This window comes from Lactuca saligna, chromosome 8 (assembly GCF_052625555.1).
Source record: "Lactuca saligna cultivar CGN05327 chromosome 8, ASM5262555v1, whole genome shotgun sequence".
In the NCBI taxonomy this organism is placed as follows: domain Eukaryota; kingdom Viridiplantae; phylum Streptophyta; class Magnoliopsida; order Asterales; family Asteraceae; genus Lactuca; species Lactuca saligna.
The window spans coordinates 22,569,123-22,590,874 of NC_136424.1; the positions used below are offsets into that span (position 1 = coordinate 22,569,123).

At 37.6% G+C, this 21,752-nt stretch overlaps 1 protein-coding gene across 1 annotated transcript; it reads left to right on the forward strand.

Annotated features, from left to right (window-relative positions):
- Positions 1-20,809: 20,809 nt before the first annotated feature.
- Positions 20,810-21,211, forward strand: LOC145009468 (histone H2B.3-like). The gene has a single exon (XM_078968158.1). It carries the CDS (start codon positions 20,810-20,812, stop codon positions 21,209-21,211), a length of 402 nt encoding a protein of 133 aa, XP_078824284.1.
- Positions 21,212-21,752: the final 541 nt, after the last annotated feature.

Here is a 21,752-nt window from a genome sequence, read left to right on the forward strand (position 1 = left end):
GACTGCTTAAGCCCTAAGCAGCCCATGGACCCTTTTAGAATAACCCTTGGACGATTTCTAATGGGTTTCCCCATAGAATTCGTCCAACCTATTATTCCAAGGTAACCCATAGCCCAATCCAATTATTAACTAATATTAATTAAACAATATTATTTCTCCTTTAATATATTATTTCCATAATATATTAATAAATCATAATTAATCCTTTCTCTTCATAATTCATCCTATCAAGTTGCTTTGATAAAGGCAACCCAAAAGGACCATGCACCATCGGGTCAAGTACATACCAAAATAGTTATGGATTTAGACACTAATCCAGCAATAATAGCATCAATATAGATATCACACAAAACATTTAACACATAAAATCATTTTAGGCATCATCCTTAAAATAAACTAGTGCTTGAGTCAATTTGGGTGTACTACCTAAAATATTTTAGACACACTACTCACAATCATTACTTAGCATTCTAAGTTTAAGTCAAGAAATTTCCTACAAATTCCTAGTTCGCTTAAACTAATGCTCTGATATCAACTGTGACATCCCAATTTCACGTCCAAAAAAGATCGGTTTTGTTTATGCTTTGTTTGAAAATCAGAGTAATATTTTTACGTAAAAGTGTTGCGGAATTTGTTCCCAAAACAAAATATGATAAGAATTTATCAACGCATTTCTTAAAGAAATGTATTTTCATTATATAACAAAATCTCGGGATGTCATGTTCCGATACATACACATAAGCATAAACAGAACTTACATTTATTTACACTAATGATTTACATCTCCTTTAATCTCTTAGTGAAATATGTCTTCGTATTGATACTTGTGATACAAAGCAAATTGAGTGGCCAGGCTTGGGAGCCTAGTGAGCATATAGGGTTTTCATCCCACAATGTTATATCATATATTTATATAAATAGAACATTCAAACTTGTACAATTTCACCATATAAAGGCAACTCTTATCCCACCCCATCGATCCTCACAACGACATGATCTAAACTCTCGTATCTAAAATTTTCCTCTTTACCTGATCCCTACTCACGAATCTAAAACTATCCTCTTCACTCGATCCATACTCAAGGATCTAAAACTAACATTTTCACCTGATCCATACTCATGGGTCTAAAACTAACCTTTTCCCCTGATCCATACTCACAGATCTGAAACTACCTGATCCATAGTCACGGATCTAAAACTAACCTCCTGATATGATCCATACTCCTGGATCAATAATTATACCCAATCCATACTCCCGGAATAGGGAAAATTAACTATACCTTAATCTTGATCTGATCCATACTCCCGGATCAATAATCATGCCCAATCCATACTCCCGGACTATGGGACAATTAACTTAGCCTTAATCCATACTCCCGGACTAATAACAAGTTTTATCTCTTTACCTGATCCATACTCCCGCATCTAAAACTAGCCTCTTTATCTAATCCACACTCACGGATCTACAACTAACCTCTTGATCTGATACCTACTCACGGATCTATCTACCTATGTCCTACCCAACATATTTGTAGTTGCATAATACATATACAATTTAATTCATTAAAACATATATAGTTCATCCGTTCCACCAACATCTCAAATAAACCACAATATATAAACACATAACACGTATTTCATAGCAAATACTCCATACTTATGTGTTAGAAGAAAGTAACTATATACTCACTTGATAAGACGATGATCGGACAGCGCCTCGTCTCTTAAAATAATATTTTGCGACGAAACCGAGATGTTTCCTCCAAACCGGGTTTCACGCGGGCAGAGCTTCGGCTCGGGAATCTTTCTTCTCGGGATCTTCGGGGCTTCGGGACTCGCTTCGGGGCACATGATTAATACCGGGGCTTCGAGATATTTCTTGCACGCAAAACGATGCAAAATGAGAGAGAAAGGAAAAAATGAGCAAAGAAACTCGGCTGCCATCTTATAGGGGTTGAAACCCCCGATTTACACTGGGCGTAACTCAAAATTACGTTGGGCGTAATGCTCGTCGACATGTACGATGGGCGTACCGGGTGGATAAGGCCGGATGAGTCACAGGTTCGGTATTATCCGATTTTATAATTAAATAAATATTTTAGTTATTTAATAAACTTCAAAAATTCATATCTTCATCATACAAACTCCATTATTGACGTTATTCATATCCACGCGTAGGCAAGACTATACTCTACAACTTTCATTTAGACTCCGTCGGCTGATTTCAAATTTATTTTTATTGTTTATTTTTAGTAGGCCGGGACAGGAAAACCCGTTATAAATTCATAACTTCTTCATCGGACGTCCGTTTTCGTCTGTTGCACTACTAATAATGAGATCTTCGATTCTCGTTTAGATTGCTTTAACCAAAAATCACTCGATCTCAAATTCTAGTTTCGGGCTGCATACCGCTAAGTCGAAACTTCGGAAAATCATAACTTACTCATACGAAGTCAGATCTGGGCGTTCTTTTTATGCAGACTCTCGGTTTAACATATTCTACGAATTTCGTTTGGATCGCTAAGGCTAGATATCGCTCTATCTTAAATTCATATTTTACGTCGCGTTGTGTCGTGTCGGTTCTGTCGCGAAACTTCGACAGGTCATAACTTATTCGTTATAACTCGAATTTTGTCATTCTTTATATGTAAGAAATCCTTGTAATATATACTAAAACTTATTTAAGATTAATCCTTATGAATAATCTTCCATCAAAAAAATCATTTTTGATACCTATCGTCTCTAAATTGACTAGCTCGGATCTACGACGTTACATATAACACCTAGCATCATAGCATACTAGCACGTAATCATAAAGGATAACACATACCAGACAATTATCACAAAGATAATCATGTCAACTATAACTCATACTAGTGGGTCGAACTTGGTACCTTAGACCCACTTCTACTGGAAGGTAACTCACCTCACACTGCTGAAGTCCCGCAGACCCAAACCCAGTTGTTGGATGACAGGTTCCCGAACTGTCAACATCAAAATAACACCCAATTAATAATTGGGTTCCAACACGAAAATCGTAAATCTATACTTGGGGGTAAAAGACTGCTTTACGCCTATCCTAGCTTGATTCAACTAAAGGCCCAAACCAAAGGCCCAAAAATCAAACTGGGAATCAAAGCCCAACATATGGCCCAATTTTCCAAATTGGGCCCAAACCTTTACATGTCTTATTCAAAGGCCCAACCAAAAAGTCCAGTCCAACATTTGGTATTTCTAATGGCCTAATATCCCATAATCATAAATGCCCAAACTATGGCCCAATTTTCTAAATTGGGCCCAAACCCTCATATTAGCCTTATCCTAAGCCCATCAACATATTCTAGTCCATATGATTATTCTTGGATGGCCCATTAATAATCTAATTACCAAAGCTCAATGGAAAGGCCCAACTCAAGGCCCAAGTGAAATTAGGGTTTTCACATAAAATGATGATTAGGGTTAAGTTTTCCTACTTAATCCATTAAGGAATTAATCCATTAAGACCCACATGGCCTTAGGTTAATTTGCAATGATTATTAATTGATATTTTAAGTTCATTAAATAATTCCAATGCAGTCCCGATAAGTCCCAAATTAGGGTTTCATGGCATTAGGGTTTTCCAAACCCTAATTAGGGTTTCCAACCTATCTTAGCCCAATAGGCCCAATAGCTAGGTCCTTTGACCAATTAGGGTTCATTAGGCCCATTATGATTTCACTAGGCCTGTTAGGGTTTCATTAAGCTCATTAGGGATTTATTGGGCCCATTAGGTTTTTAAGCATCCCAACCGAATTAAACATGACAAGGCAATGCTCACCGCCACCTGACACGACGCCCGATGGCGTTAGGAGCGCGGCAGCCACCACCTCACGGTGGTGGTTTTGAGTTTCTTTCCATTATTCCATTTTTGGATATAATTTACAATGAAAATCTCCAAAATAAACGCACACACACTAATGCTAAACATACACACACACACAACTACCTTGTGGTGGCCGGTGGTGGAGAGGTTGGCAGCCACCACCTCATAGTGGTGGTGGTGGCCTTTTCTTGGTTTTCTGGCTAGACAAAAACACACACAACACATACTAACATCAAACATCCAGCTAAAACTAACACACACATGCAAAGCATACACCCGGTTGCAAAACTCGAAGACAGTCGTCCCTCCTCAGCGGCATGCGGCGTCGACGACGTTTGGCAGCAACTCTCGGTGAAACAATCACGTGCCGACGACCAAAGTGATGAGACCCAACAGAATCCATTTCGACTGATATTCCCACGAGCACAACATCGATGTCGGCGGTCTTTTCTTGGCTACACAAGACGTCCGGTGACAAGGGATGTTGAGGAGGTGCCGATAACAATCCAGCAGGTGGAAGGATGTCGGTGAATGTAGTGGGGAACGGAGGTCGTGCTTCGATCGGAAAATGGCCACAGTGGTCGTTACACCCGCTTCATCCGACCTTCACGGTGTTTTTGGCTTCATCCTTGACTTCGTCGGTGATAGAAGTGATGGTGGTGCAAGCAACGGTATCCGGTGGTGATGTGGTTGACAACGGCGACCAGGGATGAGGGGCGATAAGGTGGTGGTGGCTGGAGATGTTCCAAGGGTTGTGGCGGCTGGGGAATTGACGATCTAGGGTTAGGTTTAAGCAACGCAACAGGAGGGACATGATACATGGGGTTAAAGTCCCGCTCCAAGCAAATCTTTGCACAATTGACGAGTTTGGTCCCTCCCCATGAGAATCTTTTCAAATTTAATCCAAAATTTACTCCTTAGCCCCTATTTCCATAAATCTTTTCATAATAAGTCCCAAAACCTACCAAATAGTCCCTACCCTCAGAAAACTTTACAAATTAAATCTAGAATTTACCATTTAGCCCTTGTTTCCCAAAATATATTCAATTTAAATCCTGATAATTTATCAAGCGGTCCATGCCTTCATAATTAATTATGAAAATAGTCTGAAACTTACACTTTTAACCCCTAATCTCTAAAATCATGACAATTAACTCCTCGAAACCAACAGCTTGCTATATAATTATAAATTTTAGGGCTATTACCCATTCATTAATTTGATTATTTATTTATTAAATAAATGGGGTATTACAAGTCCCCCTATTTAAATTAGATTTCGTCCTCGAAATCATAACTTATCATTCCTTACACGCCCAACCACTCTAGTGACATGGTCACCATCCTGGTCACACTCTAGCCTTCCCAAGGTAGTCATGACCAATCTTCACAAAGCCCTAAAATCCGCAGATGAACAAATTCCTCGCAACAAGATCACATCTACTCCGTATGATATTTGTTGTTTCGAGATGGTCTGAATCCCCGACATACCACTCATACTGAATCATGATTGACAAATCCAGTCCCTTTATCCCTCAACTGTCTACTCAACTTCTGATAGCTCGAGGTTCCCACTATAAAACAGGATCACATGCCTACTTATCCCTGCATATCACTTATATTTGGCCAAGGCTCAACTGATCCCCCTGTGAGTGACTTGTCACTCCCTAGTTAACCAGCTTTTCCATCCGAACTTGCAACCTAAAACACAAATATTAACACTACCCAAATGTTGAAACTGTCCGAACAGTGAACTGCCTGAAGCAGTATGTTGCCACACGACTACTTTCCGAAATCTACCGAGGCCTACCTGGTCTCAATTCTTTTCGACAATCATCTGAAATATCGGGTGTTGGTCCGGCTGAGGAGCCAAAGGACTCCCTACTTGGTCACCTCACACGACTACTGAATGAAATCCTTCTTTGGAACTAGTTACCACTAGTTATGATGCCACTGTGGCTCTAAAAACCTTTTGATCTAACCGATTGGTTCCATGCGTCGAATCCTATCATCGTCAATCCAAGGCTAAAACTGATTGCCACCTAATCGATGGTAGCCTCATATCACAAGCAATCTTATACAGTCCATTGCTTTCCTGATCCTCTAACTGTAGTGGCACTCCTACATTCTTATCACTGGCTCAACCATATCTAATCCATTTGGGTAATTCCAAAATCCGAAATGTGTATTTCTATATCCTCATTGTTGCACCTGAACTGGTGGGTACTGCTGTTCCTTACACGTTCTAACAACGCGCTCATGCCATCTACCAACCTAGTGAATGCTACGACTACACCTGTAAAGTCCAAAATCGGATCTCACCAGTGATCAAAAGCACACAATAATCAAACAAGACGAGATAATAAGCAAAGATTTAACAAACCAAGCTCGCATACGTTTTATAACCATAAACGTCTGATACAACTTGGTAGCAACCGCAAACTCTAAAGGCATCAACAACCAAAAGTTCTGACATAGCCCTCTATATATATATATATACACACACACACACACACACACTTAAGACCGTGAGGAGTTTACGGCCGTAAGGTGTTTACGGTCGTAAACTCCTTTACAATCGTAAACAAACAAAAAAAAGAAAATTACAAAAGTACCCATACCACTAACTGCAACACCTAGACCAAACCATTATTTTAAGCCTTTCAATCTCCTCCTTGGTTTGGACTAGCCCAAGGTCATACTTTGTTGACGATCATAACACCCATTTGCCCCTATAGCTCCGTTCCAAATGTGTTTGCTCAAAATTTTTGCATCCATTGTCGTATACACTTTCGTACGGTCTTCATAGATATCTTCAACAACCTTGATTTGAAAGTTGCTGAGATAATGAATATCCCACTTCCAGAACTGCAACAAGTCTCTTCGATCATAAAGTATGATGCATCCACTTTTGAGCTTGAGGACAGCACCAGAGGTGATCTCATCAAAGAACCAACACTCTAACGAACCAAGAGACCCATCCTGATAAACTTGAAGCACCGGAAACTGTTTAACCTGTTTCGTCGCAGGCCACATTATCACTTGCAATGGTTTGTCAGTAGAGTGATTAATAACATCTGAATGTTCAAAAATCACAGATTCTGCAGTCGGCATGGAAGGAAATCCCTTTTTGACTTGATCATCAAGGAAGTGCTTGAACTGTGTTACTTGAGGATTGTTCAATAGATTGAAGAAGGGAGCCTAAGACAACTCTGTCAAATCAATCCTCGTGAATGAGCTAAAATCATGGTTATTTTTATATAGCTCATAATTTCCACTTTTTCGTATCACAATCCACATCTTAAGAGGATCATGGAACCCCCACGAATCCACTCTTGATCGATCTTCGAAAGAATCTCGGAACCGAACCACTTCAAGATCGGTCATTGTGATTAATGGTTCATCCCAAGAAGCATTTAGGTTAGAGTTCCTCTTGAATAGTAATTGCCCTTTCGCTGCTTCTTCATCTTGATCACGACGTATGGTTCTACTATATGTGGAGCCAGAGGAGGAGCATCCTCACCACGACTAGCAGTACCAGATGATTGACCGACAGGAAAATCAACTGGGAAAGCTTGTACATGAAGATTGTTCCTTTGTTCTTCAACATATGTATGATACTTGTCTCCAAAATCTTCCTCGAGTTTCTTTTTCAGTTCAAAATAACTTGAAGTTAGCAGATTGAAGTGATCTTGCAAGTCAGAGATCTGCTTAGACTTCAACCTTTGATCCTTTTTAAGCTCATCTACTTGAACCCCAACACTAGACTTATCAAATTGCAACTTGGAAACTTGAGTATTAAGCTTAGCATTCTCAGCACGAAGTTACGTCACTTGAATATCTAACTCAATATTTTTCTAACTTAGAACTAAAATTTCCTTCTTCAAACACGAAAGGGTTAGATCATCACCCCTAGAACCACTTTCTTCAATGGACACACCGTTTCCTTGAGGATTTGGCGACATAAGTTGTTCTTCAGCCAAGTGTAGAGCTAACCTTTCGGATGCATCATCACGAGTATATCTTGGAATTGAGAAACCAGGTGGTGCAGAGGAATCACCTACATTAAACACCGAGCTTGGACCTGTTGGAAACATCTTTGTTGTTGTGAGTCTGGTGGTAGCAGTAGTAATTGGTGGTACCGGGAGGTTGCTGACAAGTCTTGCAATTACTTTGCCCTGCCTCAAATCTCTTCTTTGCCTTTTCGATGGGGACTGGTCAGACTGTGGAGTAAAAACACTTGCAAACGGTTCTGTAGTAGGAGAAGCGGATATAGAAGGGGAACATCCTATAACTGCCTCCATAGGAATTGAAGCGGACACCATTTGCCCGAATGTCGGAGTTTCAGTTTCAAACATCTCACTTGACTTCCTTGTCTCAGTTTTTAAGGGAACAACATCATCGACATTGTTGAAAATCGCATTAAGGTTCTCTTGAGACGCCACATTTGCACTACTAGCTAATGAAGCAACAATATCGTCATTATCAAACCTTGTAAGGTCAAGATCATCGAAAGAGTCATTTCTGTCTTCTCCAATATTCCCTCCCATCTCAACATTCATTTCCGCATCATCTTGAATATGACCTAACTCCTTTCATGTTCTGAACCTATTTGAGCGTCAGGAGTTGGCGTGTCTTCTTCCTCAGTACTCTCATCTTCAGAAACATCAATAACTGGATTGTTGGGAGTTGACCTTTCAGCAGAAGCTGGTTCAGAAGAGGTTCGCTCTGAAGAATCATAGGACTCTGTGGGTTCATTCAGCTATGTGAACTTTCCGAATTTTTCTAGCGGATATAACCCCTGAAACACAACTTTGCCTCTGCGATTATGTTTAATGAGTCCCACAGTGTGAGGACCCAAAGATTTCATATCGAGAGTTTCTCCTTCCTTTCTCACATCTGGAAAATGAATGTTGATAAATATCTGAAGAAAAAGAGGATACAAGAGAAAGGTGTCCCGGGTGGAGGCTCTAATGTTAGTGACAAACTCATCCAAGATGAACTTGGAGAAATTGAATCTCACTCCAGTAGCGAGAGAGACGAAAGTTGTGCGTTGAGAAATCTCATATGCTCCCGACCTTCTACCCGAGACGCAGATAACAAACACGTGTGCTAGGAACCTCCAATATGAGATGCAATAACTTTTTCAATGCTGGTGGAGATGTTCCTTCATAACTTATTCTTCGAAGAATTCGTTGAGCATCTTCAATTCCAATTTCGGTCGGGAAATTTGGTTAATCATCAATAAGTAGAGCTTCTCGAATAAAATCTTCATTGATCACGATCTCACGTTCTTGGACCCTATCTTTCACCGTGAAGTTGCCATCGTCATCCATGTTTGTTCTGGCGGTCGCCCAAATTTCTCTTATCAAGTTCTAATACACAATCGGGTTGACAGTGATAGCAGATGCTAAACAACATTCCCGTAATCTGTGAATCATTGAGCGCATGTCTGAGTGAATCTCCGGAGGATCTGCGAGTACGATGGCGAGATTGTGCATGTCTGCAAACTTCAAATTTGTCATTGTCTGCACTCAACCACAAACTGTAAGAGAAATGATTTCTTAAAAAATAAAATTTTACTTTGATCTAAAAAAACTTTAGTTAAAAAAATATGATCAAAACAAAATTTCCAAGAAAAAATTTGAGTTTACTGCCAAAATCCAGTTACCAAATTAATTAATTAGAAATTTGACATCTTTTGTTCTTGGGCCGTAAACTCGGAGTTTACGGCCTAAAAACCACGACCACAGAATGTCACGAAAATAGCACATGTATTTAGAAAGCAGTTTTTTTTAAAGGTAGTAAACTCCTAGTTCTTGGGCCGTAAACTCCCAGTTCACGGCCTATGAACAAATTCTCGAAAAAATCACAAAAATACACCATTACATCGAATTGACAAACAATACCCCAACAGATGCATAGGAAAGGACTAATTGCAATAGAATAACAACGATTTACGGCCAAAACGGAGTTTACGGCCCAAGCTTACGGTCGTAAGCTCCGTCGAAGTTGTTTTTGTAATTTCCGGTCAATTTACACGGTGAAACTCGTAATAAACTACATATCTGTGATCTAGAAGTTATTACCTACGTGATGGTTGAAGCGGTTTTTCCAAAATCACACAGAAAATTTTCGAAGGTCTCAGAGGGTTTGAGTAGAGTTTGCGGCCGGAATCTCGTGAATAAGGAGATTCCGGCAGTGAACTCATTATTTACCTTTTTACCACTAATTACCCTCTTACCTGATAACTACCCAGTATTCTTTAACTTCCAACACAATAAAAATAAAATTAAAAAAAAAACTTTGAGGATTATTTTAGAAATAATTCCAAATAAAAATAAAAAAATAAATAAAACTAATAAAACTAAAATTGTTAAAAAAAATTAAGATGAAGTAATACTAAGACATTAAAAAAATGTTGAAATAAATAAAAGAAAAGAATAAAATTAAATAAAAAATAAAAAATAAAATAAAAGTAAAAATAAAATAAAATTAAAATTTTAAAAATAATAAAAAAAAAATCAAAATAATTTGACAAAACTTAATCATTTTAACTCCTTTTATGATGTTGGGATCAAAGTTTTTAGACAATCTTTATTCCACTTGTCGGTTCCCTTACCTTCACATTTTCGTCTGATCGATTACCAGTATTGTGGTCCATTTAAACACGAAAAAATTGTGACAAATTTGGACATTTTACCAATGACATGATTCTGGCATATATCTAATTGTGAATTTATTATCATGATTAGCCCGAATTCTTAAATAGATTTTTCTTATGACCATTTAACTGACTACAACCAGGGATATTATTGTCCACCTAAATCGAGCAGCGAGATCTACAGACAATCTGTATGTGTTCAATTTTAAGTGTACTAGAACATGTTTCCCGCTGCCTGATATGCCCCAGCCATCAAGAACTTCCAGAGTACTCCTTACATCGGGTGAGCAGACAATCATTCAGAGAGAGGATAGATTCAGAATTCTATTACTTATTACTTCAGAGGGGTTGAGAATAAGAAGGTTGCATATGTTGTGTACCGGGTCGGATTAGAAGTCACGCAAAGGAGACAACATATGGCTAACAAATAAGAAGTATTTCACATATATAACTTGCAGAGATATAGAGTTGCATATGTTGTGTACCAGATCGGATTGGAAGTCACGCGAAGGAGACAACATATGGCTAACAGACGGAAAGAAAGAAAATGATATTCTACATACCTAGTTTATCGGAATTTACCAGTCGTCCCATCCAACCGGAATTAAGGACAGAATCTGCACATCGAGGAAAAGTGAATCCACAGTTCTAGATACAGGTTATTTAATGTGACCGGTAGATTCTCATGTATATCTCCCTGCTCAACCTATCCGAGCGTCGTGACATCAGGTTAAACGGATCTAACTAGGTCAAGATTTGTCATGTCCTTAAAATTCATTAGGTTCAACTTTTCCTAGTCAAGTCCATTTAAAATCTTTCGTGCCTACCAGCACATCGAGTACAAAGCGAAAACAATTCAACTTAGGTACGTTACGCCGATTCAGATTGCCCGTTATCACTTGTTAATTTCATTTCCCATCATAATACCCACAAGCGAAATTGTTTTTGGATTTTCTGATTTTTGTTGTTTTTGAATTTTTATGTTTCTCCCCCTAAATTTGTGCATATGAGAGAAACAAAAGTAAATGCGCAAATTTAAACTAACCTAAAACAAAAAGAACAAGTTATCTATGCTAAAAAACAGAAAACCAAAAGGAAATAAAATTGAAGAACATTCTTAACGAAATTGAAACTTGAGAACAAATAAAAAAAATAAAATGAATAAAATAAAATAAAAATTAATCCTCAAAACGTATCATTTTTAGAAATCCGACAAGCACATCGAAGCGAGCTTTGTTAAATGGCTTTGTGAACAAGTCCGCCACATTATTATCAGTGTGGACCTGTTCTAGCCGGATTAATGATCGTTCAAAACAGTCTCTGATAAAGTGAATTTTAATGTCGATGTGCTTGGTTTTACAGTGTTGGACTGGGTTTTTAGCAATTTGAACTGCTGCTTCATCATCACAATAGATGGGGGTTTCAAAATAATTCAAACCGTAGTCCAACAGCTGATGTTGGATCCAGATAACTTGAGAGCAGCAAGCTGATGCAACAACATACTCCGCCTCTGCTGTAGTAGTCGAGACAGTGTGTTGCTTCCTGCATTGCCATGAAACTAGATTGTCACCTATGTATTGACATCCTCCTAAGGTAGATCTCCTGTCAAGCTCACATCCTCCATAATTACTGTCAGTAAAAGCATACAGATCAAATTCATAATTCCTTGGATACCAAAGACCCAATTTAGGGTTGCCTTTGATATACCAAAAAATTCTTTTGACAGCAATAAGATGAGAGAGTTTAGGATTAGCCTGATAGCGTGCACATTGACAAACCGCAAACATAATGTCAGGTCGACTTGCAGTAAGATACATTAGCGATCCGATCATTGATCTATAAAGAGTTTGATTTACGGATTCACCTTCAGGATCTGGAGTCAAGAGAGGTCGTTCAGCCATCGGTGTTGAAGCAGGTTTAGCATCGTGAAACTCGAACTTCTCAAGAATATCTTCCACATACTTGGCTTGATGTAGCAGGATGCCGGTTGAATTCTGTTTGACCTGAAGCCCCAAAAACATGGTCATTTCTCCCAACGAACTCATTTTGAATCGTTTTTTCATGACACCCTCGAACTCCTTGCAAAGTTGCTGACTGGTTGATCCAAAGATAATATCATCGACATATATTTGTACGAGTATCTGATCCTTTTCGATGTGCTTTATGAACAACATTTGATCGATAGTGTCGCGAGAATAACCATGTTCGAGCAAATGCTTTGTTAGGTCGCACACCACGCTCTAGGAGCTTGATGTAACCCATACAATGCTTTGTCCAATTTGTAGACATGATTAGGATATTTCGAGTCAACAAACCTAGGGGGTGATCAACGTAAATTTCTTCCTTCACCTTTCCATACAAAAAGGTGGTCTTGACGTCCATTTGATAAACAGTAAAGTTCATATAAGAGGCATACGCCAGGAAGATACGGATGGCCTCCATGCGAGCTACTGGAGCATAAACTTCAGTGTAATCAAGACCCTCGACTTGTCGAAACCCACGAACTACCAATCGAGCTTTGTTTCGCACAATGACACCTGAATCATCCTGCTTGTTGCGATAGACCCATTTAGTGTCAAGAGACTTCTTGCCCTTCAGTAATTCAACTAACTTCCAAACACCGAGTTTTTCAAATTGTTGCAATTCTTCATGCATTGCATCCACCCAACTAGGTTCATTTAGAGCCATCTCTACATTTTTGGGCTCGATTTGAGAAATAAAACAAGAGTATAGATATGTATTCACGTCTCCACTCTGACTTTTGGTTTTAACACCGTCACCTAGCTGACCAATGACATTTTCGATCGGATGATCGCGTTGAACCTTTGAAGGTATTTCTTGGCTGATGTCATTTAGAGAGACGGGAAGAGTGTGAATATTGATACCTCCTTCATTTGATGGTTGAGCAGTGCCAGATGGTTCTGCAACAAACTCATCTGCGATAAGATCAGGAAAAAGTAATTCCATAAAAGTTGTAGATACAGCGGAAGCATCATTAGGAATGAACTCTTTCTCCATTGACATATGAGGTGTAGTATCAGCATCAGGAGAATCAGATTGGAATAAAGATTAAAGACTATCATAATGTAACATCGACCCCCTTTGAGGTGTGGCAGAGGATTCTCCCGAAGATGTTACAGGAGACTCCCCCTCTGGTGCAGCGGAGGACCCCCCCCCCCCCCCTCAGGCGTAGCATGGGATCCTCCCTTTTGTGAGTCAGAGGACTCCCCCTCAAGTGAAAGTTTGGACTTCCCCTTCGATGAAGTAGAGGATTTTGGTAGAGGCTTGTACACAACTTCTTCGTCTTCCTCTTCGGAAATACTCTTCCAATATGAATTAGGTCTAGATAGATCACTTGAAGACACATTTAAGGATTTGAAAAGCGACGTGTAATCAAACAACCAATCCGGACCCACTCTAGCGTCTATCTCATTTTCTTCCAACCAACACACGTCATACGATTCTATAATCTATTTGGTTTTCTTATTGTAGACTCTATAGGCAGTGCGAGCAGCATACCCTACAAAATAGCAGTCATCGTCCTTGGCGTTAAACTTCGGGTTGGCATCTAAGTGAAGAAGGGTGCAAGGACAACCAAATACACGGAAATGACTGACGGATGGCTTGTGTCCATAGTAGATTTCATACGGAGTTTTCATCTGAGTTTTGTTGATAAGTACTCGATTATGAACATAACAGGCAATGTTTATCGCCTCAACCCAGAAGAAAACTGGCAGCTTTGAATCACACAACATTGTTCTTGCAGCGTCTTTTAGCGTTCTGTTTCGTCTTTTAGCAACACCATTTTGTTGAGGTGTATGAGCTGAACTATATTGACGTAAAATACCCTTTTCCGCGTAGAAATGATCGAGAATAGAATTCTTAAATCTTGTTCCGTTATTGGTACGAAGCGCCTTCACCCGATTGTTGGTCTGGTTCTCAACTAATACTATGAAATTCTTGATCAATTCGGAAACACCAACTTTGTTGGATAGAAAGAAGACCTACGTAAATCGAGAGAAATCATCAATCACAACCAGACACTAAGAGCTTTTGTTTATGCTGAGAACATTTCCAGGACCAAACAAATCCATATGAAGTAGTTGAAGAACCTGGCTAATTGAATTGACCTGTTTTGGCAAGTGCGGCTTTCTATGATGCTTTCCTTGAGCACACGACATACATTTCTCAAACGTAATGAAGTCCTTGACGGGCAACCCACGAACCATCTCGTTCTTTGCAAGACGATTTAGGTTCTTGGCGTTAGCATGACCTAATCTTCGGTGCCACAACATGGCTGTTTGCTCAGAGATCTTGGAGAAAAGACACGTAACTTGTTCTGGAAGATTGCTATTCATATCGATGATATAGGCGTTCCCATCCCTTTTTGATTGTACAAGAAATGGCCCAACAAGAACCCAAACCCAATTAGGGTTTTTCAGATAAAACAATAATTAGGGGTAAGTGTTCCTACTTAACCTATTAAGTCAACCACTCCACTAGTCCAAACATACAATTTGGTCGGGCATAATTCAAAATTCTAAATCCAATGGTCCAAACGCGGGTCAAGACAAATCCAAAATACACATTTCCAAAATTAGGGTTTCCAACCAAATTACAAGCCAATTAATCCACATTAGGTTTTTAGGTTAATTACGGTTTCATTAGGTCAAGTAGGGTTCCATTAAGCCGGACACCACCCATTGCCACCTTGGGAAGTGGTGGTCGGCGGCGACTCACGGCGGAAGCCACCACCTCACGATGGTGGTTATGAATTTTCTTGATTATTCCGGTCACAATATGATATTACAACGCGATATCTAAATAAACGCACACACAAATAACACGTACACACATACCCAACCACCTTTGTAGCGGTAGGAGATGGTGGTGGTGGCTTTTCTCGTGAAATCCGGCCAAGAAACACCACACACAACACACACTCATTGCAGAAATACACACAAACACACGCGTTCTGATTGCAACATGAAGCCAACCACCTACCTGGTGGCGTACGGCGACAACAACGTCATGGGAAGACGGGTAGCAGCGGTGTTGACAGTGGCAACCACCGTGGTTAGCCGCCATAGTGGTTCTTCTCAAACACCGGATAACAAATACATGCACCTACAACTTGCAATCGACATTACCATCATGAACACGAGATGTAACCAAAACACGCACCCATCTCCTCTTCTTCGGGGTGACAGACGTAACCGGAGCACAACGAACCAGTGGCCGCTTGGAGCCACGATGGCGGTGGAACACGGGAAGGGGCGTAGTAACTACAGTGGCATGGCAGTTGTGACTCGTTCCTCTTCACTTCCAATTGGAATGATGTCCTACCTCCGGTCTTCATCCTCATCTGCAACAGAAACGACGATAACGATACTTGGCTTGGTGGTTTTCCGGCTCCAACAACGGTGGAGGTGAGTGGAGGTGTAGAAACGGGGTTTGTCGGCTTGAGGATGAGGGTAGTGAGGGTGGAGGTTGGGGCATCTGTGATTAGGGTAAGGTTTGGATGAGGGTGATGGATTAAATACACTAACCCCGTAAACTTCATTCCATAATGCCACCTTTGGTCCCTCCTTCTCCCTTTTCTCTTACTCTGCGTCTGAATGTAACCAAATAGACCCTCCTTTACAAATTACTTTCAACTTAAGTCCATATATATTACCATTCAGCCCCTATCTTCTGAAATCTTTACAATCCAGCTCCATATGTTACCCCTTTAGCCTATGCTCCCAATAATCTATTCAATACAAGTCCAATTGATATAAATTAGGCTGTAAATTCCCAAACTTATAGCATTTGGTTCCCAAGACAAACACTTATTAAATTATTATTTCTTCAGGGCTTCTATAAAATAATATATAAAATACATCTCTGGATTTTAGGGCTTATTATTTATATAATTTCAAACGGGATGTTATAGATAACAGTAACGATCCCGATCTGATAACCAACTCGGAAAGTCACATATACAACAAATAGGGACCAAGCCTCAATCTACAACTCAAAATACTCAATTTGACATAAAGTCAAACTTGTTAAAAGTCAACGGTCAACTTCCAGTCAGCCTAAACTAAGCTAGCAACTCTACGCCCAACATAGAGCTTAAAGTGGCAAAAATGGGTGAAATTAGGGTTTCGCCTACCGTAAGGAGATTTACGCCATGCGTAGACACTTTATGACCTAACTTAATTATTAAGATCTTAAAACATACCAATAACTCTTCCTATCTTCATATTTATATCATATAAATGTCTTAATGGATAAAGTCTCTAACTTTATCCATTTGGATGGCCACAAATATCACAGAATCAAAACCTATGTCCATAAAGTTGTCTATTGCTCATGAGCATGGGTGGATGAGAGTGACCAAGCTCTCATTTTTATTACTTAAACACCCTAAAAACGCCTAAAAATGGTACTTCAATGGTCTCGAGTAGCTCATACTCATATAAACCTTGTCCTAGGGGCAGAAGCATGATTTTTTAAGCTTAACTAGATCTAACACAAAACTATTGGATTAGGTGTCTAAGCCCGTAACAATAATTTATATATACTTACATTGATAGTAGCACGTACTTTTGGTTGCCCTCAAAATTAGCAATTGGCATGATGACTTTTAGAGAGAGAGGTTGAATTTATTATTTGATTAATAAATTGAAATAAATGATTGTGAGAACAATATAATAATTTGAAACAATAATATTTAATTAATATTTAATAAGAAATTAATTGGAGTTAATTTGGGGATTAAAAGAATTGATTAAATGTGCAGGGACCGAATTGTAATTGTTCAATAGTTGAGCTAAAGGCAATCTATAACCATAAAGGCGGGGACGATTTTCTTAAGCCTAAGGGTTTCTAAAATAATCCATGGTGGATAAACAGGAAAATGGATAATTAGCCGGTTTAAGATAATATTGGATTTGGGCTTATATAGAGTTTCCTGACTACACTATATGTAGGGTTTAAACCTTATGAATTTCGGCCAACCCTCTTTAGAAGAGATCTAGCCGAAATATTGAAGTATTATCCTCTTTCTCAGTCCTCTTCCTCTGCTGGTGTTGGGTGTGAACCATTAGAGGCATGATATTTGTGACACTTGCTCTCAAGGCTTGAACAACACATCGATTTGAATTATAATTACTATATAATGATCAAGGTATGATTATTCTAACCCTATTTGTGAATTTTGAAATATATAGTAGCATGCTAGGGTTTCTATTTTGTTGTTCAAATTGTGTGTTAAATTAGAGAAAACGTAGATAAAATTATTTATGGTTGCATGCACACATATGATTTATATGTTTTGCATAATACCCATCAGTGGTATTAGAGCATAGGTTTAGTTTTCTATTGAATTGATATAATGGTTGAACTTTAACAAGGAGAAGAAAATAGAATCATCATTTTGTTCATCAAACACACAATGGTGTTCTTCCAACACGGTGTGTTGACCGCATAAATCGACCCAACACGGCGTGGTGATCATCTTCCACGGTGTGTTGAGATGTCAGATCCAAAATTTTGTGCATAATATGCTTTTATATGATAATTACTTGCTATTCTTATCCTCCAAATCCGATATTGGTGTATCTATGATGATAAATTAAAAGCCTAGAAGTTAGGAGATAAGTATTTACTTAATTAATTGTTTTTTGATTAATATGGTTATTTTTAAGTTTATAAATAGATCTATATATTAATTGAGACAAATGATTAATGTGAAATAATATTTGGTATTTTGAAAAGTTTAAAAGTACATCCTTATGGATCTTATTATTAATTTAATTGAGTGATTAATTAAAAAATAATCAATAAATCCATAAAATGGTTTAAATTTAATCAAATTAAAAGTTTAATCTATTAAAAGATTAAATCCTTGGAATTTTAAAATGTTTTAAATAAACCTTATACTATGTATATAATTAAAAGGTTTAATATATATTATATGTATAAGAAAAACCAGTCGAACCGCTAGTATGACTCATTCATGAAGCCATATTATAATAGGAGTTTAAGAAAGTAGCCTATAAAATGACCAGCATTGGGTATCCACTCTTACACACCGATCCCTTGTACAGTGGAGGATCGTTAGCCGAACGGGTTCGATAGGACAATTAATTCTCATTAATAAGTATATAAAGTAACTAAAATATTCACTAAAATCCAACTCTTAGTTACTTTAGGAAAAATGTAAATTTGATGCTAATCCATTAAATTGCACATTACACTCTATAAGTCGTTAGTGGAGTGCGTGTGACTAACCGACACACTAATATGGAACTAATAAAGGATGGTAATGGGTGTCTTGAAAATTATCGTTGATTAATGGATCTCATGTGGTTAACCGACACATTAAAAGGAGATGATAAATGACATCGAGAGTACCAATTGAATTTGTATGATTATTCATATATTGTTTGTAATCATCTACATCCCAGTCACAGAAGTGAGAGCATAATCGAGATTAAACATGTCATTGAATATTTCAATGAATCTCAAATGATCTAAGAGTTTCATGAGATTGAGATTAGTAAATGCTTTACCTACCTAAAATATATTTTGATTTTATTACGACATCCATCTTCAAAGTTCGAATCGAAAATATGGATCCGATATAAGCAAATAATGGATTTCTTGGCTTGTAATGAGATTAGAAACATGGAATTAGTTTTGAAACAAAGTTACTTCCATAACATTGGTGTCAAAATCAACATTTACCATTATTGTGTCATGAAGCTTCAAAAAAACTATTTAAAGCATGTTTTAAGCATAGATTGGTAAAAAGGAAAGTATTATTGGGATTAATAAATTAAGACTCGAATCATCCATATGTACTTTGAATTAATATGATTTTGAATTTGGTTTTTTCACACCAAAAACCTTGATCATTTTTTACAAAGACATTGAGAAAGGCGATGCATCTCTTGAGTTGTTAACCACTTTTTAGCACACAACACATTATAATGCACCTTAAGTCTACTTTTATTTCCTTCAAACTCATGAAATTGTCGTTTTACGCTCTCACTCTCTAACTCATAATCGATCCATTTCAATGGGAGAAGATGGTTGGTTAACATAACACTCTGGTCATTTGACAATTCTAGTCAGTCTATTTTTTATTTCCAAGCGAGTCCGCCTTTTATGTTAGTCTTTAAATAAATTTTTATGACTATAACTAATGTCCTAAAATAAAATTACCCTTATAAATCAGTCCTTATACTAATTCAAGACTACATGATGAGTTTGGTTAATTTGTCATTACTAATCCTTACTCCAAAATTTAATGATTTCAAATCTAAATAATAATAATAATAATAATAGTTATTGCTCTTATCTATTTAATAATTATAATTAAATAACTAATTTTCTCTTATTCACTTATTTATTTAAAATAAAGTTTTTAAATTTGCTCAAAATAATATTTATTTTAGCCATGATTCATCAAATTAAAATAATCTATCATAATTTTTTATACACACACGCCCACTCTACTTTAACCCCGCCTCCAACCATTCCCCTATCCTACCTACACTCACGCCCACCCCAACCCCCGCCCCCCCATCACCTGCATACCCATATCTACCTCAATGATATATCCACCCACCTACCCTACCCACACCTACACCTCCCACCTAAACCTTCCTACCCTCCCACCCACTCTCATACCACAAACACTCATACATATTCATACCCACACCCACACTAATATAATAAAAAGGTACTTTGGTCATATTACATAAGTCATTAACCAACTCATTTGACAAATCTACAACCCAACTAAAAACATATTTCATTATATGTCAACAAAACACATAAATGACCCCAAGGACTTTATACTCCAACTCAGTTAACAAATTTCATTCATTTTGAAAATTATTATGCGAACCAAACGCCCCCTTAATGTTAAATTATATGTGGATATTACTATTCAATTATGTAACTGACAAAATTCCAGACTTTTAATATCAAAATATGATTTCATATATATTACGTATTTGCATATATCGAGTCATTTAATGCACATCTTTTATACTTATTTGAACCAATGGTTGGAGATTCAATCCACACCGTTCATATCTAACTGATGCGACCGCTAAATTTCATAATCCGTGTCTTTCCTAATCGACCAATCAAAGCAACTCACAATTTCCTATATAAACATATCAAACATAACCTCACTTCACACAGCTAAGCATTTTAATTTCTTTCTAATAAGACCTCTCTTTCATCAAATATTTATCTTGTTCTATATCTTTCTCTATCTAGAAATGGTTATAAGATCGATTAGAAAGGAGAAAGCATCGAGTGAAAAGAACATTAGAAATGAGAATAACCCCCCAAAGGATTTAATCGGAAAAGATCCGGAGAAAAAAAAGAGGCGGAATAAGAAACCTGTGGAGACGTACAAAACATACATCTTCAAGGTCTTGAAGGAAGTCCATGGTGACATTGGGATCTCCAATAAGGCGATGGAGATCATGAACTCGTTCGTTAATGATATGTTTCAAAAAATTGCACAAGAAGCTTCTAAATTAGCAAAATACAACAATAAGAGCACCTTATCGGCAAGGGAAATTGAGGCTGCTGTCAAACTTGTGCTACATGGAGCCTTGGCTAAGCATGCTGTGCAGGAAGGCACCAAGGCTGTAGCAAACTTTATAAGGTCTTAGATAGGCCTTTTGTGTTTGTTTTAATAAATTATAAAAGGAAGATAAATAAAGTTATGCTATAAAAAGTTGATGTACAACTTTATGTTACAATCCATTTGACATAATCTGGATAATTAGATTTTATATTCAATGTTAGGGAAGTTCCCTTTCCAAAAAAAAAATTATTGCTAAATTACATTAGAGAAACAAATATCATGGACGAGTATTGAAAAAAAATGTTATTTTTTTATTTTTATTTTTATTTTTTATTTTTTTTAAGTTGCACACGATTCTTAACTTATTGAAATAAAAAAAAAAAAAAAGCAAGTATTGTAATTTGAAGCTTGTCCCATAAGATTTTTAAAACTTTTAATCCATGACAAATGTGTGAAAACTAGTCTTAAAGTTTAAAGAAATCATTCTTTTAGTTAGTTATGTAAATACTATTTATATTTTATATAATTCAAAATCAAGACAATTGTTTTTAAAATCACCAACATCAAACCGCCACATTCGCTGTTGAAGTTGGTTTTAAGGAGTCGATGTGAAGGTCTTGATGAGG

Coding starts and splice junctions, on each gene's coding strand:
- LOC145009468 (XM_078968158.1), top strand. CDS start 20,810: ATGGTTATAAGATCGATTAGAAAGGAGAAAGCATCGAGTGAAAAGAAC.